Genomic DNA, 17,306 nt, shown 5'->3' with positions numbered 1-17,306 from the left:
GGACTGCAGCGGTTCAAGAAGGCGGCTCACCACCACCTTCTCAAGGGCAATTAGGGATGGGCAATAAATGCTGGCCTTGCCAGAGACGCCCACATCCCATGAACGAATTAAAAAATATATAGCTCTTAATTTCTCAGATGTTCATGCTTTCTCACATCTTCCACTGCCAATTGTCCCTTGCTGCTGCTAATTGTTGGAATTATAGCTTCTACACTTTGCTGTGTAGCCTTGCATTAGTAACAGTATTTGTTTAATGTACAAGTGACATTGAATACTGAGGGTCTGCAATTCTGGGGGTCCCACTCTGCCGGTGTATGTGCAGAAGATATCCTTTCCCCCCTTCCCCGCCCCACCGCCCTGGAAAATGGCAGGTCGTAAGGAGTAGGGTGGAATCTTGATAGGATTAGGTCCCATTCCATTTTCCACCCCATGATCCGGAGACCCACTGAGTTTCTGCCTTGGCCCCATCTAGAATTTCAGGCACTGAAGCTTATACTTGTAATTAAATGTGAGATCTTCTCAGGCGACAGACAGCACTTTACTGAAAAAAACACACTATTTTGGAATCGGTGCAGAGAAGGACCTGAGGCTAATTCCTGGGGATAGATCTTGACTTTGTACAATAGTGCAAAACTTCATAAAAATCGGGAGAGATGTAAAATGGGCTGCGACTGGCTATCACCCGTTTTACACTATCGCACAAAGTAGAGATCTACCCCCTGGAGTCCAGGGACTGAGCTGTCAGGAAAGATTTGAAAAACTTGTACTCTTCAGCCTTGGAAGGAGGTGAATGAGAGGGGTATAGATATAAGATACTAAACAGAATAGAGCACTATTTTAAGTTAAAACACAGCTGCAGGACAAGCTGGACATAGGTACAAACTAGTAAAAGGCAAGTTCAGTAATAAACTGTTAGGAAGCACTTTTCCCACAGTGATCAATACCTGGAATGGTTGCTGGGTAGGAGAGTGGCGCTATTCAAGAGGTAGTTATGTGCTTTGGCCTCTTGTGCATCTCCCACTCCCTACCCTCCACCACTGGCAGCCATGCCTTCAGCTAGCTAGGCCCCACACTGGAATTCCTTCCTTAGACCTCTCCACTTCTACACCTCTCTCTCCTCCTTTAAGACACCCCTTAAAACCTCTCTCTTTGACCAAGCTTTTAGTCACTCCTCCTAATATCTCCTTCTTTGGCTTGGCGTCCACGTTTGTCTGATTACACTTCCGTGAAGTGCCTTGGGACGTTTTTCTACAATAAATGGTGCTATATAAATGCAAGGTGGTATTGTTGTTGTTGTGATGGACGGGCTGCAGGTTTTGGTGTAAGGATGAACTAGATGGGCCAAATGGCCTCCCTCATCTGTACTTATCTTTGTGATGTTATTTAATTGGGTAATGAAACTCCTGTATGTGTCATAATGCCTTAGCTGGCCAATAAATGAAGCGAGCAATTAATCACAGATTCACTAGGATGCTGCCTGGTATCTGAAGTGAAACTTGAAAAATTAGGTCTTTTTTCATTAGAACACCACAGATTACGGGGCGATATGATGGAAGTATTTAAAATTGTGAAAGGAAGGGAGAGGGTAGATAGAAGCAGACTATAGAAGCACTGCCTTTTTTGATATATGTTAATGATTTGGACTTGGGTATACAGGGCACAATTTCAAAATTTGTAGATGACACAAAACTTGGAAGTGTAGTGAACATTGGAGGATAGTAATACACTTCAAGAGGACATAGACAGACTGGTGGAATGGGCAGCTACATGGCAGATGAAATTTAACGCAGAGAATTGTGAAGTGATACATTTTGACAGGAAGAATGAGGAGAGTCAATATAAACTAAATGGTACAATTCTAAAGAGGATGCAGGAACAGAGAGACCTGGGGGTATATGTGCACAAATCTTTGAAGGTGGCCAAGAGCTGTGAGGCTGTGGATGAAGCAAAAACACTGTGAACATTCAAGATTAGATTAGATAGATGGATAAAAGAAAAGGGTTTGAAGGAATATGGGAACAGGGTGGGGTAAATGTGACTAGAACTAGTTCCTCGCATGGTGGTTAAATAGTGACATGGACTGGTTCGGTGTTGTAACTTCTACACATTTCTATGTAAATTTATTTAATCTGATGTTTAGACTATGAGCATGCAGCAAGCATTCAAGGATAAAGAAAATGCAATTTTAAAAGAAAGCAAGCAAATGATTTTCATGACAGAATACTTGATAGGGGTGTGCGAGCTTTAATTATTACTAGTTTTGAACAGTAGATTCTAGAATCAAACCAGCCATTCATCAGTAGGCAAATGGCACCATCTGCTGATCAGAAACCAAATGACACCAATAGCCGCTGGAGAATAGAAGAATCAGAGTACTCAAAGCTGCAACACAATACGGCGAGTCAGATAGCACCAAAAAAGGAAAAAAAATTGCATTTATGTGGCGTCTTATCACATTCTGAGAAATATTGCAAAGCACCTCACATGAATTATTTTCTAACTTGCAGCTACAGTTCTTATGTAGATAAACAGGGTAGCCGATTTGCACACAGCAAGATCCCACAAACAGTAATGAAATGAATGACCAATTAATCTGGTCTTGGTGATGTTGGTTGAGGATTAATGTTGGCCAGGGCACCCTGCTCTTTGTGGGATCTTTTATGTCTATCTCAGCAGGCAGAAGGGGCATTGATTTAATATCTCAACCAAAGGAGAGCACTTGTGACAAAAAAATGTAGAAGACCCTCGATACTTCATTGAAGTGCCAGCCTAGATTACGTGCTATCTTGGAATGAGGTTTGAACCTATAATCTTCTGACTCAGCGGTAAAAATATGACCAACTGACCAAGTTGACACTCCAAAAGCGGTAAAGAGATGTTCAAGAAGTTAACCAATATCTTAGCTGAGAATATTTTACATGCCTTGACACAAGTCCTTCCATCATATTTTAAACGATATACTTACAGGTCTCCCGTGGTATTATTCATGGATAGTCCAGGCGCAGGAGCATGGCTTCTGATGTTTACCATGGTCCTCCTGCAGTTTGAATTCAGTGATTCATCCATTGCTATAATACATCACATGACTGACACCAGGTAAAAATATCACCCACTTTACTCACAATGAAAAATACAGGCCCCACAGATATATATATGTAATACTATTTACCCACTTATTTACAAGATCCAATAACTTTATTTGTTCTTCCTTCCCCAAAATTTGAAGTTATTTACATTATCATTTTTTGCTCTACCTCCCAGTTAAGTTGTAATATTTACTTAAGATGCAAGTACTTTATTCTACCCTTCTCCCTCGCAAAACCGTCTTTCTTGTTCTCAGTTATTTACATCATTCCCAAAGTTTTTTTCTCTCCCTTACTCTCCACAGTGGATTTGCAGTTCTTGCAGAAGCTGACATTGGCATAACCTGCACCAGGGAGGATTTACCCTACCTTCGCCCAGCACCTTGAATAGGTTGACATTTGCCAAGCTTTCGTTCTGACTTACTGATTGACTGTGCCTTAGCTCAACATCAAAATGCCCCATAAACATCTTACCTCCGGTCTCAGTGCCAACATCAGCCCCCAGAGTGACACAAAAAAAATCATCCCAAACAAGACAATCAGCTCAGAATACTTATTCAATGACTTAACATTTATCTCTCAATCAACACCTCCAAAAATAAATTACCTGTTCAGTCATCTCGTTGCTGTTTGTGGGACCTTGCTGTGCTCAAATTAGTTTTCTACATAACAGTGACTACACTTCTGAAGTACATAATTAGATGTGAAGCACTTTAGGACATCCTTTGAAAGGCATTATATAAATAAAAGTTCTTTCTTTAACTTCATAAAATGCTGAGGAATAGTTCTTGTTTTAATTTTTTTCCCTTCATTTGTGCCTCACAGTTGTTATTTGTTAATTTTATATTATATTCGCAAAAATGAGAGTGCATGGTATTGGAGGTACCTTGTGTTATGGGTTGGTCATTGGTTGAGAGGTAGGAGACAGAGTAGGGATAAATGGGATGTATTATAATTGGCAGAATGTAACAAGTGGTAGTCCCCAGGATCCATACTGGAGCCTCAGCTTTTCAGCATATTTATCAACGACTGCGATGAAGGAAGAGAGAGTTGTATATCCAATAACACTAAAAGGAGGCACAGTAAGTTGAGTAGATAGGAGCAGGAAGTTACAAAAGGACATAGATAGATTAAGTGAGTAGGTAAAGCTGTTGTAAATGGAGTTCAATGTGGGGTACTGTGAGATTCATCCACTTCGGATTCAAGAATGACAATTTCTTAATGGTGAGAGATTAGAATCTGTGGAGGAACGAAGGGATGTGGGTGTTCAGATACATAAATCACTAAAAGTTAGTGCACAAGTAAAAAAGTAATGAAAAAGGCTGATGGTTTGTTGTCCTTTATCTCAAGATCCATACAAAGGGGAGGAAGTGATGCTTCACTTGTACAAAGCCTTGGTCAGACCCCATCTGGAGAACTGCGTTCAGTTTTGGGCACCAAACCTCAGGAAGGATATATTGGCCTTGGTGGGGGTGTAGTGCAGATTCATCAGAATGATACCATGGCTTAAAGGGTTAAATTATGAGGAGACGTTGTATAAACTTGGGTTATATTCCCTTGCGTTTAGAAGGTTGAGGGATGATATAATTGAGATGTTCAAAATGTTAAAAGAATTCGATAACAGTAGATACAGAGAAGCTATTTCTTCTGGTGGGGAGTCTATAACTCGTGGACACAATCTTAGAATTAGAGCTAGGCCATTCAGGAGCGAAATCAAAAAGCACTTTCTTCACACATAGGGTAGTGGAAATGTGGAATTATCTCCCCCAAAAGGCTGTGGATACTGGTGAATTCAAATTTTCAACACTGAGATTGACAGATTTTTATTAGGCAAGGGTATCAAGTGATATAGAGCTTAGGTGGGTAAATGGAGTTGAGGTACAGATCAGCCATGATCTAATTAAGTGATGGAACAGGCTCAAGGGTCCGAATGGCCTACTCTTGTTATTAAAAATGGTTTCCTGTAACAGGTGGACAAGAGCAGTCTGCCATGGTGGGAGCAGGAGAGAAGAGGGTGAAAAGGACCCAATTCATATTCCTGATTAGTATGCAGATGCCACTTCATGAGGAGTTGAATTAGGAAACCTATCAGGCAATGTACATTTGAACCAGTTTTGATTAATTGTGAAGGTACTTTAAAATCTTTCCTTCATCATGGATTAGACTTTAGGAAAGATTTGTTAGTGTTTTCCTGCTTGGCTGCGTCACGGTACATGCAGGAGATATTCAAACTGACTTGAAGCTATTACTCAGTTATACGAGGTCCAACTTAAGATAATTACTGTGGTTGCAGGACTTTTATTTGTTTTTTTACCAAGTTCAAAACTAAGTATTCATTCATTTTACTCAATCTGCATTGATTCAATCTTCTTTTGTTAACCTTAGTAAACTTGATTGTAGCCTTCAACCAACGGCTTATAGACTGTTGATGTGGCGTTTTCCATGAGTTGAAGAGATCAGGAGGGTACGGTGGGATAGTGCACTATTTCTAGTGCAGATCTTAGATGGTATCAAGGTTCCATTGCTCACCGTGATCTACTCTCCCAGAATACTTCACACAAGCCTTGGGAATGAGCGCATGCTTATGGAAGCGGACTTTTGTGTTGGACATGAGGAAAAAGTATCTGAAGCAAGCATGACTCACAGAAAGATAAATAGATAAGATAGAGGTTAACAGCGAGATATTTTCCACATCCAGATTGACAGGAGAAGTGGTGGTTATTCTACATAAGCAAACAACCACAATCAAGGTCAATTGTTAAACCATGGCAACGCAAGAGAACAGAAGGCAGTTTGTAGGAGATGAAGGCTGCCAACAGAAACGATCAAAACACTTGCAAGAGGAAAGAAGCTCGAATAGAAAGTCCAAAATGCAACACTTGTTACTCAGGGAAATCATAAATGCAAACAAGTGCCCTACTGTTCTCTGTTGCATAGCACATTGGTAGGCTGATCAGAGTTTATTAATCCTTAAGTGATAAACTTCAGCAATGTACATAGTAATAAATAGCACCCATCATGACTAACTTCATTCACTCTGATTAACTTCATATTACAACTGAAAATGGAAGCAGGCCAAGCCAAAATAGTTCACTGCAAAACTTTATTCTCCAAGTAGTTATATACAATACAGGGCTGTAGGTAAATAGGGAAATAAAAATGGTTGCTTATAAAAAAAAATTAAAACTGTAATATACATTATTTACAGCTTTAGGTAATTATCATACAATAAGTGTAACCAAACCCAGTTCTAGAGTCCAATGCACCTGAAATCATCGGAGGGCAGAACAAAATGTGCTACACACACAGTCATGTGCTTGAAGCCAAGATTCTTCCATTGGCAAAATATAAGTGAACTATCCCATTTTGCAATTTTATTTACTTCAACAAACATGAAGAAACAGCAAGCTTGTCGTTAGGTCGGAGACGTTCAGAGGTTGCTACAAGAGTTAATTTTGAAGAGGTCAACTACCAAAGATGGATGATTTTTGTTTAAATACAAAAATGAGGATGTTTCTATTCATTCTGAGTAATCATGTTGGGTGATGGAATTTTCCCCACTGCAGCAATCTGTAACAGCAGACCTCAGTGTTGCAAACAAACAGCAAGTCACATACAATATTACTTACACATGGACTGAAACACTAACATTCAATTCATTTACTTTCAATAAGACCAATGCATCTTCCATCCGTAACGAGCAACCAAACCTTTTTAATACGTTCAAATACTAGAAAACACGATTTCTTTGGGAGATCTTCCCTTTCACTGACATTTATCGGTAAACAGTACAGAATAAAAGCTATGTCTGAATATTTGAAACTGGTTACAAAGTCTATTAAACTCCAGCTTTTTGTTTTCGTCATGGAATCTGGCCTCAAATTGTTCAATTAATAATACATGTGAGCTTTTGGAGTTGGCACTGTGAAGCCCCATGCAGTTGCAAACATCCTTGCTATTTTATTTGATTCTATAAGATAGTAGATGTCATGTGCTCCCTGCAACATTTTTATACCTTTTTTTAATGCCTTTTTAAAAATCAGTACTATGTAATAAAAACACTTGTTGGTTACTAACAATATAGTTTGGCTCCCAATAGCTGGGCAAATATCAGGGAGAGATTCTGCCATTTTAAGTGGCAGCTGAAAACTTTCAGATGGGAGGCACCGCTTTGAAAAAGTTAAACCGTGAGCCTCAGGAATGCTACAGTTGTGGAAGGTTACTAAGTTCTACAAGATGAGTAACCCATATTGTTTTAAAGTATGTTTAAACAGGATTAGATAAAGCAGCTGCATTTTGTTGAGCAAAGTGCTGTGCGGCTAGGGAAATATATTCAGACTGCAGGAAAACAGAACTAGAACACTGGTGCAAACCTGCAGAGTGCCTCGTGCTGGGGTAATGGATGCACCTTCATCCCTCTGGAAATTCACTCAATTGGCCATTCTTCCTTTGTGAGTAGCTGGAGTTACCAGAAGCTGGAACACTGGCTGACCTTTGCCAGGATGAAGCCGACTGCAGCTTCCCACTGCCTGGTTGTGGTCAGTCAACTCAGGGGAAAGCAAGGAAAGAATTCCTGCAAGTCAGACTCCTTCAGACAAGCATTTTGTCTGTTTGGTTATAACCCACTTCCATTGCTGAACAGGCTAGTAGTATCTAAGGGAAGACATCGCAAGAGAATTGCAAGCACAAAGCAGTCTCCTGTGCTGTCCCCATTTCCCAAAAAATAGCAACAGTGCAAAACAGTATCAAGCCTGGGACCTTCTTGGCACTGAGAAATTGGAGAGCCCCTTTTAAAGAAAAACGGTCCAGAATTTCCTGGAAGGTTTCGTCATAACTACGGCATCAGGGCAGAGTTGCGTTGTTTCTTCCGAGGCAATTTGTGCATAACTGATTTATGCTGAAAGACTGCAATGCATGAAAGTCACTTGATATCAATGTAATTGAGATTTCTGCAGTTTGATAGCGATTTACCTTGCGCTTTTAAAAAAAAATTCTTACCAAGACCTGCGCTACATATTTAACCAAAGTGTTGTCAATCTCAGTGCACCCAACATTTTTCAGACCCCCCCCACAATGCATTCAGAAGGAATAAGCAGCTGGAATGGCCTTCCCAAATGGGCATACCTCATTTCTGCATAATAATGGAAGAATAATGAAGCATCTGAGGCAAGAGCTTTTCACCATATATATTAATGACTCGGATGAAGGAATAGAGAGTTGAATATCCAAGTTTGCTGTTGACACTAAGTTAGGAGGCAGAGTTTGTTGTATGGATGGGAGCAGGAAGCTACAAAGGGACATAGGCAGACTAAGTGAATGGGCAAAACTGTGGCAAATGGAGTTCAATGTGGGCAAGTGTGAGATTATCCACTTTTGATCCCAGAAAGACAAATTGGAATATTCTCTTAATGGTGAGAAACATGGAGTTGTAGAGGAGCAAAGGAATCGAGGTGTCCATATATACAGATCATTAAAAGCTAGTTGACAAGTACAAAAAGTAATCAAAAAGACTAATGGAATGTTGGGCCTTTATCTTAAGGGAGCTGGAATTCAAAAGTGAGGAAGTTAAGCTTCAGTTGTATAGAGCCTTGGTCAGACCCCATCTCGAGTACCGCATACAGTTTTGGGCACCGAAACTCAGTAAAGATATACTGGCCTTGGATGGGGTACATAAAACTGCAATTTTAAAAAAGTGGCTCATTACAATATACATTTTTTCTAGATTTAAAAAAAATGTTGCCCTCAGTTTCAGTAGAAACCATAAGCTCCTTTTATTTTTGTACAGTTCTTAAAAGCATTACAACAGGTTACCTTCTGTTGACGGAGATTTTTTCTATGCATTTAATGAGCCCATCAATCTACAGGTAGCACTGGAGCTCAGCGTTTAAAACTTTTGTTTCTTGAACAAAGTTTCCTGGGAAACTTCAGCAATTTGATTTTTCAAAAGTTTGTAATAAAGTTTGGCAGACGATGAGAAAAAATTCTATGCAAGTGGACAAAAATAATGTGCAGTTGCATGAATTTCACAAATTTCTATAATCCTCCACAGAATGAACTCATTGGGATTCCCTCAGAGCTTTATAGTTTATGCAGGGTAAACTGTTTTCCTAAATATATAATGTGCCGGAAATTTAAAATAACGGTGAGCCTAACAGCGCTCACCGTTATTAATGGCGAACTCAAAGAGCAAGTTCTGGCGACCGCACATGCGGAAATCCAGAACTTGCTCTTCCTGGTTCACCTGTCAGCTCCGTGTTAAAGGGACCTCGTGGCTGCAATCAATGGAATAGCACCAACTTGCTGCACTTCCCCACTGGAAACAAACTAATCTTGCCACAAAACAGGTATGCTGAGTTTTTTTTAGGTTCAAACTAAGTTTTAACAGCATGTAAGTATTAATGACTGCCAAACAACCTCTCCGGCACTAAAGATTAACTTTTTAAAATGTGGAGTCTCCTTACTCCTGATTTTACTAGTTTTTGGACATATATAAAAAAAAATACAAATTTTTAAAGAATTTTTTTGAACTTTTTCTGTCTCTTTTATCTGAGCCTTTTAATCTTACCCTCTCTTTATTTCGCTTCCTCTATCTCATTTTATTGTACATTTACTAACCTTGTCTGGCACTTCCTGGTTGTTATTTTGCCTGGTTTGAGAGTGAACTGCACTTCTCACAGCGTGGCTTGCTTCAAGCTGATTGCTCGAGGGGCCTTAGAGATCCTATCACCACTCCCACAGCCTGGGAAAGATCGCTGATGTTTTTTGAACTCGGGTTTCAAGGAAGTTGCCGCCAAAAAGAACGCGGTAACTTAGTGGACGACTTTATATCTAATGAGCGGCGAGCAGTGCTGGTTCGCCACTCAGAGATTTCTGGCCCAAAACGTTTTTAAACTCATGGTGTTGGCTGAAGTGAAACCAGATAGACATACAGGTAGTTCACAAATGTAAAAAAGTGATTTTTTTTTGCCTAATCTTTACAATATATTAAAAAAGGTTAAAATATGAACAAATGACAAAATAAGGAATTTCCAGGAAGGGGGGGGAGCCAATATACAGAGCATTAATAAACAGGAAAAAGTGACAAATTTAAAGAGTTCCAACATTTTTATTTTGAAGATTTAAGGGTTCTGTTCAGTGCTCGTCCAATCCACGTGCTTGTTATTTATTATTTTGTCTCACTATCTTTTCACAGACAGTTAAAAAGAGCGTCAATGCAGTAGCCAAAATTAAGGAAAAATTATATTTATAACCAGTAAAATCTTTTATAAAGAAGGATAGAAAGAGGTGAATAATTCAACATCAACAGAAAATTCTGGAAGTGCACAGCAGGTCTGTCAGCTTTTAGAAAGGACAGCTGTAGACCACTTTATCAGAACCAAATAGTCCTTTCAGCCCTACTTAGGGGCTGTCTTATCTTCCAGTTTTGATCTCTGATAAAGGGTCTTGCTCCTGTAATGTTAAGCTGCCTTTACTATTTACAGAATCTGACAGACCTACCGTGTATTTCCACTATTTTCTGGTTTTGATTTCCTGTCCTTGCAGTTATTTTAAATTTTAAAAATAATGCAGCATATCTTGCATTAAACCAAGCTAGGAAACAAAACTCAAGACTGATGTCAAATTTCTTGATTAAAAATTAGAGCATTGCAGCTGAAGGGGCAAAGGTGTCAGATACTGGGTTTAGAACACTGAAATAAGAGGTTTCTGACCAACAATTCTTCCTAAAGACTCCAAAGCAAAGGATGAACATTTTGGCCTAGATTTTCTAAATATAACGCAGACAGTAAACCCATTTAAAATGAATGTCTTACTGCCAGTAAAACAATCAGAAAATCTAGGCCTTTTACAGCCAGCAATAGTAGCATACTCTTCCCAAGATCAGGTATGGCACAGGTCAAATGTAGACCTGTATCCACATTACCACCAATACACTTCCAAAGATCGAGGGTGAAACTCCATTTCTAATTGTAGGGTCTCAAAGTTCAGATCAATGATATGAAGGCAGCGTTTGGATCAATCAGTAAGAACAAAAGTTGCTCAAACCTATATTACTTAAGACATTTAAACCGAGATGGAGCTCTGGGCCATCATGTTTCAGTAAGTGAAAGGGCAGTTTTACAAACCACCCAATTGTTCTGTGCAACTCCCATCTTTTACAACAAATATAGTTGAGTATTTTACATGAAACAAAATTTTCTTCCTTCCCAATTAATTCTCCACTACCAGAAATTCAGACACAAAGTTGAACCTAGGCCCTTCCTGATCCATTTGGCTCAGATTTACACTGTGCAGTGCCTTTACTAACTGAGCCAACAGGGTAGCTCTAGGGCTGCCATTTTCAGGATGGCCTGAGGAAACTATAGCTATGGATTCCTGGTCACCAACAGTGTGACCTGGTTATCCAAACTGCCCAGTCTACAGCAGCAGACACAACAGGCTCATCATCACAACACTCATTGAAACTGGGGGTCCACATTATTTAAAAGTATTAAAAAAAAGAACAAAATGGCACTTCCTTTGCATCACCCCATCCATGGAACAATGGAGGGAATCAAGCTTTTGTAAAAGAGTTAAAGTCTACGGGGGGGTGATTTTATAAACACCATCAAAACCCACCATCCACATTACTTTGAAATTAATGCCAGTGATACTAATTAAGATCACCCACAATAGAGCACTGTAGTCCATGTCTATCTGTACAAACTGAACCAATCCGAACCAATCCTTTGGCAAAGGTCACTCTGATGGTTTGGTTGCGAGTGGATAATATCCAAGCATTGTGATGTGGGTCCACAAGCATTCCTTTAAATATTTCCCATATCTGACTGAACACATACCACGAATGGTGGCTAATGTTTCAGAACACTAAATTCCGTTGGTGCTGTTCTATAACTCCCAGCGTGTATGTTAGTTCACATTTTAGTGATGCTTTACAAAAGTAGACACCCTATTCATTCAATGAAATTTTCTAAGTTTGGATACTCACATCAGCTTTGAACTAGTTTGAACGCAACCTTTTCCCACCAAGTCTGTATGGAATAACTGAAAAAATTTGAAACACACCTTAAGAGTATTCAATAGGCTCTTACTTATGTTGCGCACAAAGACTTGATATTTTAAAACCAAGTTCAGCTTTTAAAAAAAGGTTCAAAACCACAGCATGGCCATTCTCAAAGCAGCTGGTTTATTGCAGGTTCAAAACTAAAATTCAAAAACCAAAAAGGCTCTGCATTACAAATATATCAAAAATCAAAATAAACTTGCTGGAGTAGAGTTGTATCCTGCCATCTAGCAAGTAAAGAACAGAGAGCCAGGAAATCTGTATCAAGCATCCAGGCATTTGATAAGAAGTAATGTGAGCAACACTGATTTATAATGAAGTATAAAAATATAGGTTAGACTTTGTTCTGAGAGATCAATAATAGAGGTAAAATAGTCACAAGGAAGTTTACAGTAGGTGTTAAAGGAGAGACTGAGGCATTGAGAAATACCTGTAAAACTCAGCTCTGGGATATTAGCAGACACAAATGGGTTATTCACAGCATAGCAGGAAGTTAGTGTCATGTGAGGGTGAAAAGGAATGTTAAACAAGATCCTAAATAGTCCAGTATTTTCAGTGTACAGTATTTGCAACCCCTTTAACTTTCTTTTGTTGTGTTCACTATTCATTCAAAATGTCTGAAGGAATGAAACCCCCAGAACAAAACCAATGTTAACAAATGGGAAATTCTTACCAATATATAGTTCTAGTTTATGTTTGCAGCAGTAATATTGTCACTCATACCTATACAGCTATAAAAGTCCAGATTTGCCACGTAGATAGATTTACAGCACCAATCAATATCCAGAATGAAACTGCATTGATAGCAGTGGATTGGGACAAGATACAGTTTGAAGAGGGCTTTCTAGTCTTAACTAGACACAGGAGTTACAACAGGAGACCAGGAGAACCCCATGGAATTTCAGGGCCGCAGATTCTTGACAGTCTATCTGCACCTGTTAGCAGGCTGAGAATATTTATTTCTCATAGTAATAGTGACAATAGAACATGTACAGTTAGGTGGAATTCTCTGAAGTATGATGTGCAGAACAAAATTATGGCCAATTACCATCATGGATGGATTTATGCCCCATTTGCAATCAGGCACAATGACAGTTTTTGTATTTCCCCTACCCTCTCCTGAAAATTACATTTCCAAACTTGTGCAGATTACTAAACCAATTATTAAAGGAAACACACTTTAAAAGAAGATTCAAAAGGTACAGCCCAGCTTCTAGATGTTATTTTGCCTCCCTGGGCCTCTACTAACATTTTGTAAACAGTTTGGCAATTCTATATTCAGCGGAAGGAAAGGTTTACTTACCGGTTAGATCCAAAGGAGAGCATGCTTACAAAATGTACTAGGCTAAATAACTTTAAATACTGTAGTCAGCCCGTTTATACACTAAAAGAATATTTTTGGTATTAATAACGTTACTGTTAATTATAAGACTATCCCTCAGAATGGTGTGTGGAGGATGTTCCTTAGAATAAAGATGACTACAAAAAGTAAGATCTCTTTCTAATAAACCAGTATCACACTAGAATAGTTTGTGCATCAGGTATGCTTGATGTCTCACTGAATGCAAAACAAAATTAAGAAAAATTTTGTACAGGCACGATGGGCCAAACGACCTCCTTCTGTGCTGTATCCTACTATAATACTATTAAAAAAGGAAGGTTGTCATCAAAAGTCAGAGATAAATTTTAAACCTGAAACACAAGCTTCCACCAAGCACATTTCTCCAAATTGCAGTCGGCATTGATCCTCTTTGGAGGCAGTTTGAAATTTGTATGGTGTATTCATGACATATTCTATGAACATTGTTTTTAATACTAAAATGAACCAAGCCTGATGTCATGATGTCAGCAAAAACGTTAGCACAATGAAATTAAAAGCAGTCTGGGACCAACCAATTGGATCTGATTGTAGTTCTAGAACTACAACCTCCAGCAACCTAGAATTAGAACTGTAACCAAAGTTAAAAAAATTATTTACAAGAAGGAATTTACCTTCAACTAAACAAATCATAAAATGAAGAAACGAGAATTAGCCGCACATCAATGGGCAACATCCCATTGACCAAAAATTGCACATGGATGTACAAGTTTACAAACCTTTGGTTACAGTCCCAGTTTCAATGAGTTACAAATGAATCAAAAAATGCAATCGTTTCATGCATCCATTTGCTTCTCTCTTGCACCCTCAAACACAAAAGCATTCCCTGCTCTAAAACCACCACCATAGCTGAAATATCAGGGCAGTTCAAGCTGTGCATTTTACTATAGCCATGTACCTGATAAAACTCTAGATCAGTGTGCAACAGACATGCTTCAGTACACCAAGATGCACAATGTCAATGTTTCCCACTTCTACCTAATGGTCAAGAGCCAGTAGAAATTTTTGCAACAGTTGGGATAAGTTTGAGGAGCATGCAGGCCTAACGATTTGAATGCGGTCTGCTTAGGTCAGCCCTTTAACTACTGTACAGTCACTTGGACTTGCCTAGGAGGCCAGCCCTGTAACTACTGTAGTCATTTGAATAGAAAGGAAAACCCCAAGACGAAGGGTGGGGGAAGGAGTAGAAATGTTCCAGTTTCACAGAATCATTCAGAAATATTCAACCATATTTTCCCAGTTTCATTATGAATTATAAACTGAGTGAATAATGGTTCTTGTGTTTTTTTTTTGCTGCTTGCATGCGCCCTGCTAAATGCTAGTTTGTTCACAATTGTACTGGCGAAAGTGACGTAATGGTGAGAATCCCAGTCAAGTGATCCATTTACCTGTATAGTAGCTCCTTTCCAAAAAGAACATTAATATAGTGCAGATGAGTGAGCAGGGAGCTTCAGGTGTACTTAGAAGCAGCAGTAATGAACAAAAGCAAGGCTGGTCATTATAAAGATTAGAACCGTAAAGCAGCTAGTCACTAATGGTAGCATTTAAACCTAGTCACCTGGTGGGGCTTTTCTATCCCCACAATAATGCACAAATATCCACACAATATCCTCAGGTGTGTGGGAGAGGAGGAACAGGAAACGCCATGTCCAATGATCTTAAATGTACAGCAGTAAACATCTCCCCAGACTCCACTTTTTACCTGGATACCACAGACCACAGTTCACATTTGCAAAATAATGTTTAAAAACTTCCAAGTTTGGCACATGTAATATTGACACTCTCCCTGCAGTTTGTAATAGAGGGCATTGAGTTGAGTGCGTCAGTCACCACTAATGGTCAACATGTTTGGTGACTGTACAAAGTGCTTTGCTTGTGAGGCTTCACCAACTCATTACTCATCTTCATGCTCTGCTTCTTGGCAAACGCACATCTGGTGCTGTAGTGCAGAGATTCAAACAGCAGATAGCTTTCTTCCCCCCTACTGACCTGGCGATCACCTGTAACCTTGCATCTTTCACACATCTTCCTGGCCTTGCAAGTTGGCATTCAATTCTGCTGGCTTTCATCAAACTTTCATTTTTTCCCCCCACATTAAGAGCTCCAACAGTACTTGCTTAGTTTGTTGAAATCAGCCCTCATAGGGTGGCTAGAATCCTCGAGAATGAGATGACAACTGTGAGCACTGTCTGTCCAGCACCAAATACCAATGCCTCAAGTGGAGCCATAGTCTTCCCTGCCACCCTGTATACACCAGCTACTGCTGCACCTACACAAGGGGAAGAGAAAGAAACATTATTTCACAGTAAAGTATTAAATCATTATGTTAAGCCAACTAGCACAGATATTCCATCAAAGGAAATTATATATCCATCTGCAAAGCAGGCAAGACTTGCAACCAACAGGTCCAAATTTTTTGGACTTTTTCCGATGTCCAAATCCAATGTAAACGATCTGGAAGCAAAGTTGCAAGGTTTGGAACTTGTTAGGAGTTGCAACATGCTGACCAAGTGAAGTGTCCAATTTCACTACCAGCCATGCCACCGATTCACCAAGCTCCAGTAGACAAAGTCCGCGAACATTGATTTTCACATACAGTGACCCCCCTACCTTACACACAATTTTTTGTAAGGCTTTTTTGAGCATTGAAGGAAGAAGAGGGAATAGATTGAATTTCATGCATGGAACCTGAAATAGTAAAAAGGTGCAATAACAGTGTCAGATAAAACAAAAATTTTGAAAATTGCCCACCTGTCCTCATGAGAGCGCGTGGAATTGGAGGCAACCTATTGGCCTGGCTAGGGAATTGGTTAGGAGATAGGAGACAGAGGGTATGAATAATGGGTATGTACTAAAATTGGCAGGATGTGACTAGTGGTGTCCCCCAGGGATGTGTTCTGGGCCACAGCTTTTCACTATATTTATAAATGACTTGGATGAAGGAATAGAGAGCCATATATCTTAAGTTTGCTGATGACACCAAGTTAGGTGGCACAGTAAATAGTGTAGATGGGAGCAGAAAGTTGTAAAGGTACATTGATAGATTAAGTGAGTGGGCAAAATTGTGGCAGATGGAGTTCATTGTGGGGAAATGTGAGGTCATCCACTTTGGACCCAAGAAAGATAGATCAGAGTATTTTCTAAATGGCGAGAAGCTTGGAACTGTGGAGGAGCAGAGAGATTTAGGGGTCCAAGTACAGAAGTCACTAAAAGCTAGTGGACAGGTACAAAAAATTAAAAAGGCTAATGGAATGTTGGCCTTTAACTCAAGAGGGCTGGAATTCAAAAAGGGTGGAAGTCATGTTACAGCTATACATGAGCTCTGGTTAGACCCCATCTAGAGTACTGCATTCAGTTCTGGGCACCACACCTCAGGAAGGATATATTAGCATTGGAGGGGATGCAGCACAGATTCACCAAGATGATACTGGGGCTAAAAGGATTAAATTATAAGGACAGGTTGCATAGGCTAGGCTTGTATTCCCTTGAATAGCTACGATTAAGGGGTGATCTAATTGAGGTGTTTAAGAAGATTAAAGGATTTGATAGGGTGGATAGAGAGAATTTCCTCTGGTCTGATTGGAGAATCCAGAACAAGGGGACATAACCTTAAAATTAGAGCTAAGCCATTCAGAGGTGATGTCAGGAAGCACTTCTTCTCATAAAGGGTAGTAGAAATCTGGAAATCTCTCCCCATAAGAACTGTTGCAGCTAAGTCAATTGAAAATTTCAAAACTGAGATAGATTTTTGTTAGGCAAGGGTATTAAAGGTTACGGAACCAAG

General features: G+C 39.5%; 1 protein-coding gene across 1 annotated transcript in view; it reads right to left on the bottom strand.

The window, feature by feature from the left end:
• Positions 1-6,172: 6,172 nt before the first annotated feature.
• The window catches only part of tmem170b (transmembrane protein 170B), a 43,087-nt gene continuing 31,953 nt past the window's right edge, over positions 6,173-17,306 (bottom strand). The window contains exon 3 of the mRNA XM_068001729.1: positions 6,173-15,791. Coding sequence (XP_067857830.1) covers positions 15,661-15,791 — 131 coding nt within the window. The 3' untranslated portion in view covers positions 6,173-15,660. The remainder of the gene's footprint in view (positions 15,792-17,306) is intronic.

Source organism: Heptranchias perlo, chromosome 2 (genome assembly GCF_035084215.1).
Source record: "Heptranchias perlo isolate sHepPer1 chromosome 2, sHepPer1.hap1, whole genome shotgun sequence".
Classification (NCBI taxonomy): Eukaryota; Metazoa; Chordata; class Chondrichthyes; order Hexanchiformes; family Hexanchidae; genus Heptranchias; species Heptranchias perlo.
The sequence above is the reverse complement of the archived record's forward strand: the minus strand, read 5'-3'. Positions and strand labels throughout refer to the sequence as shown.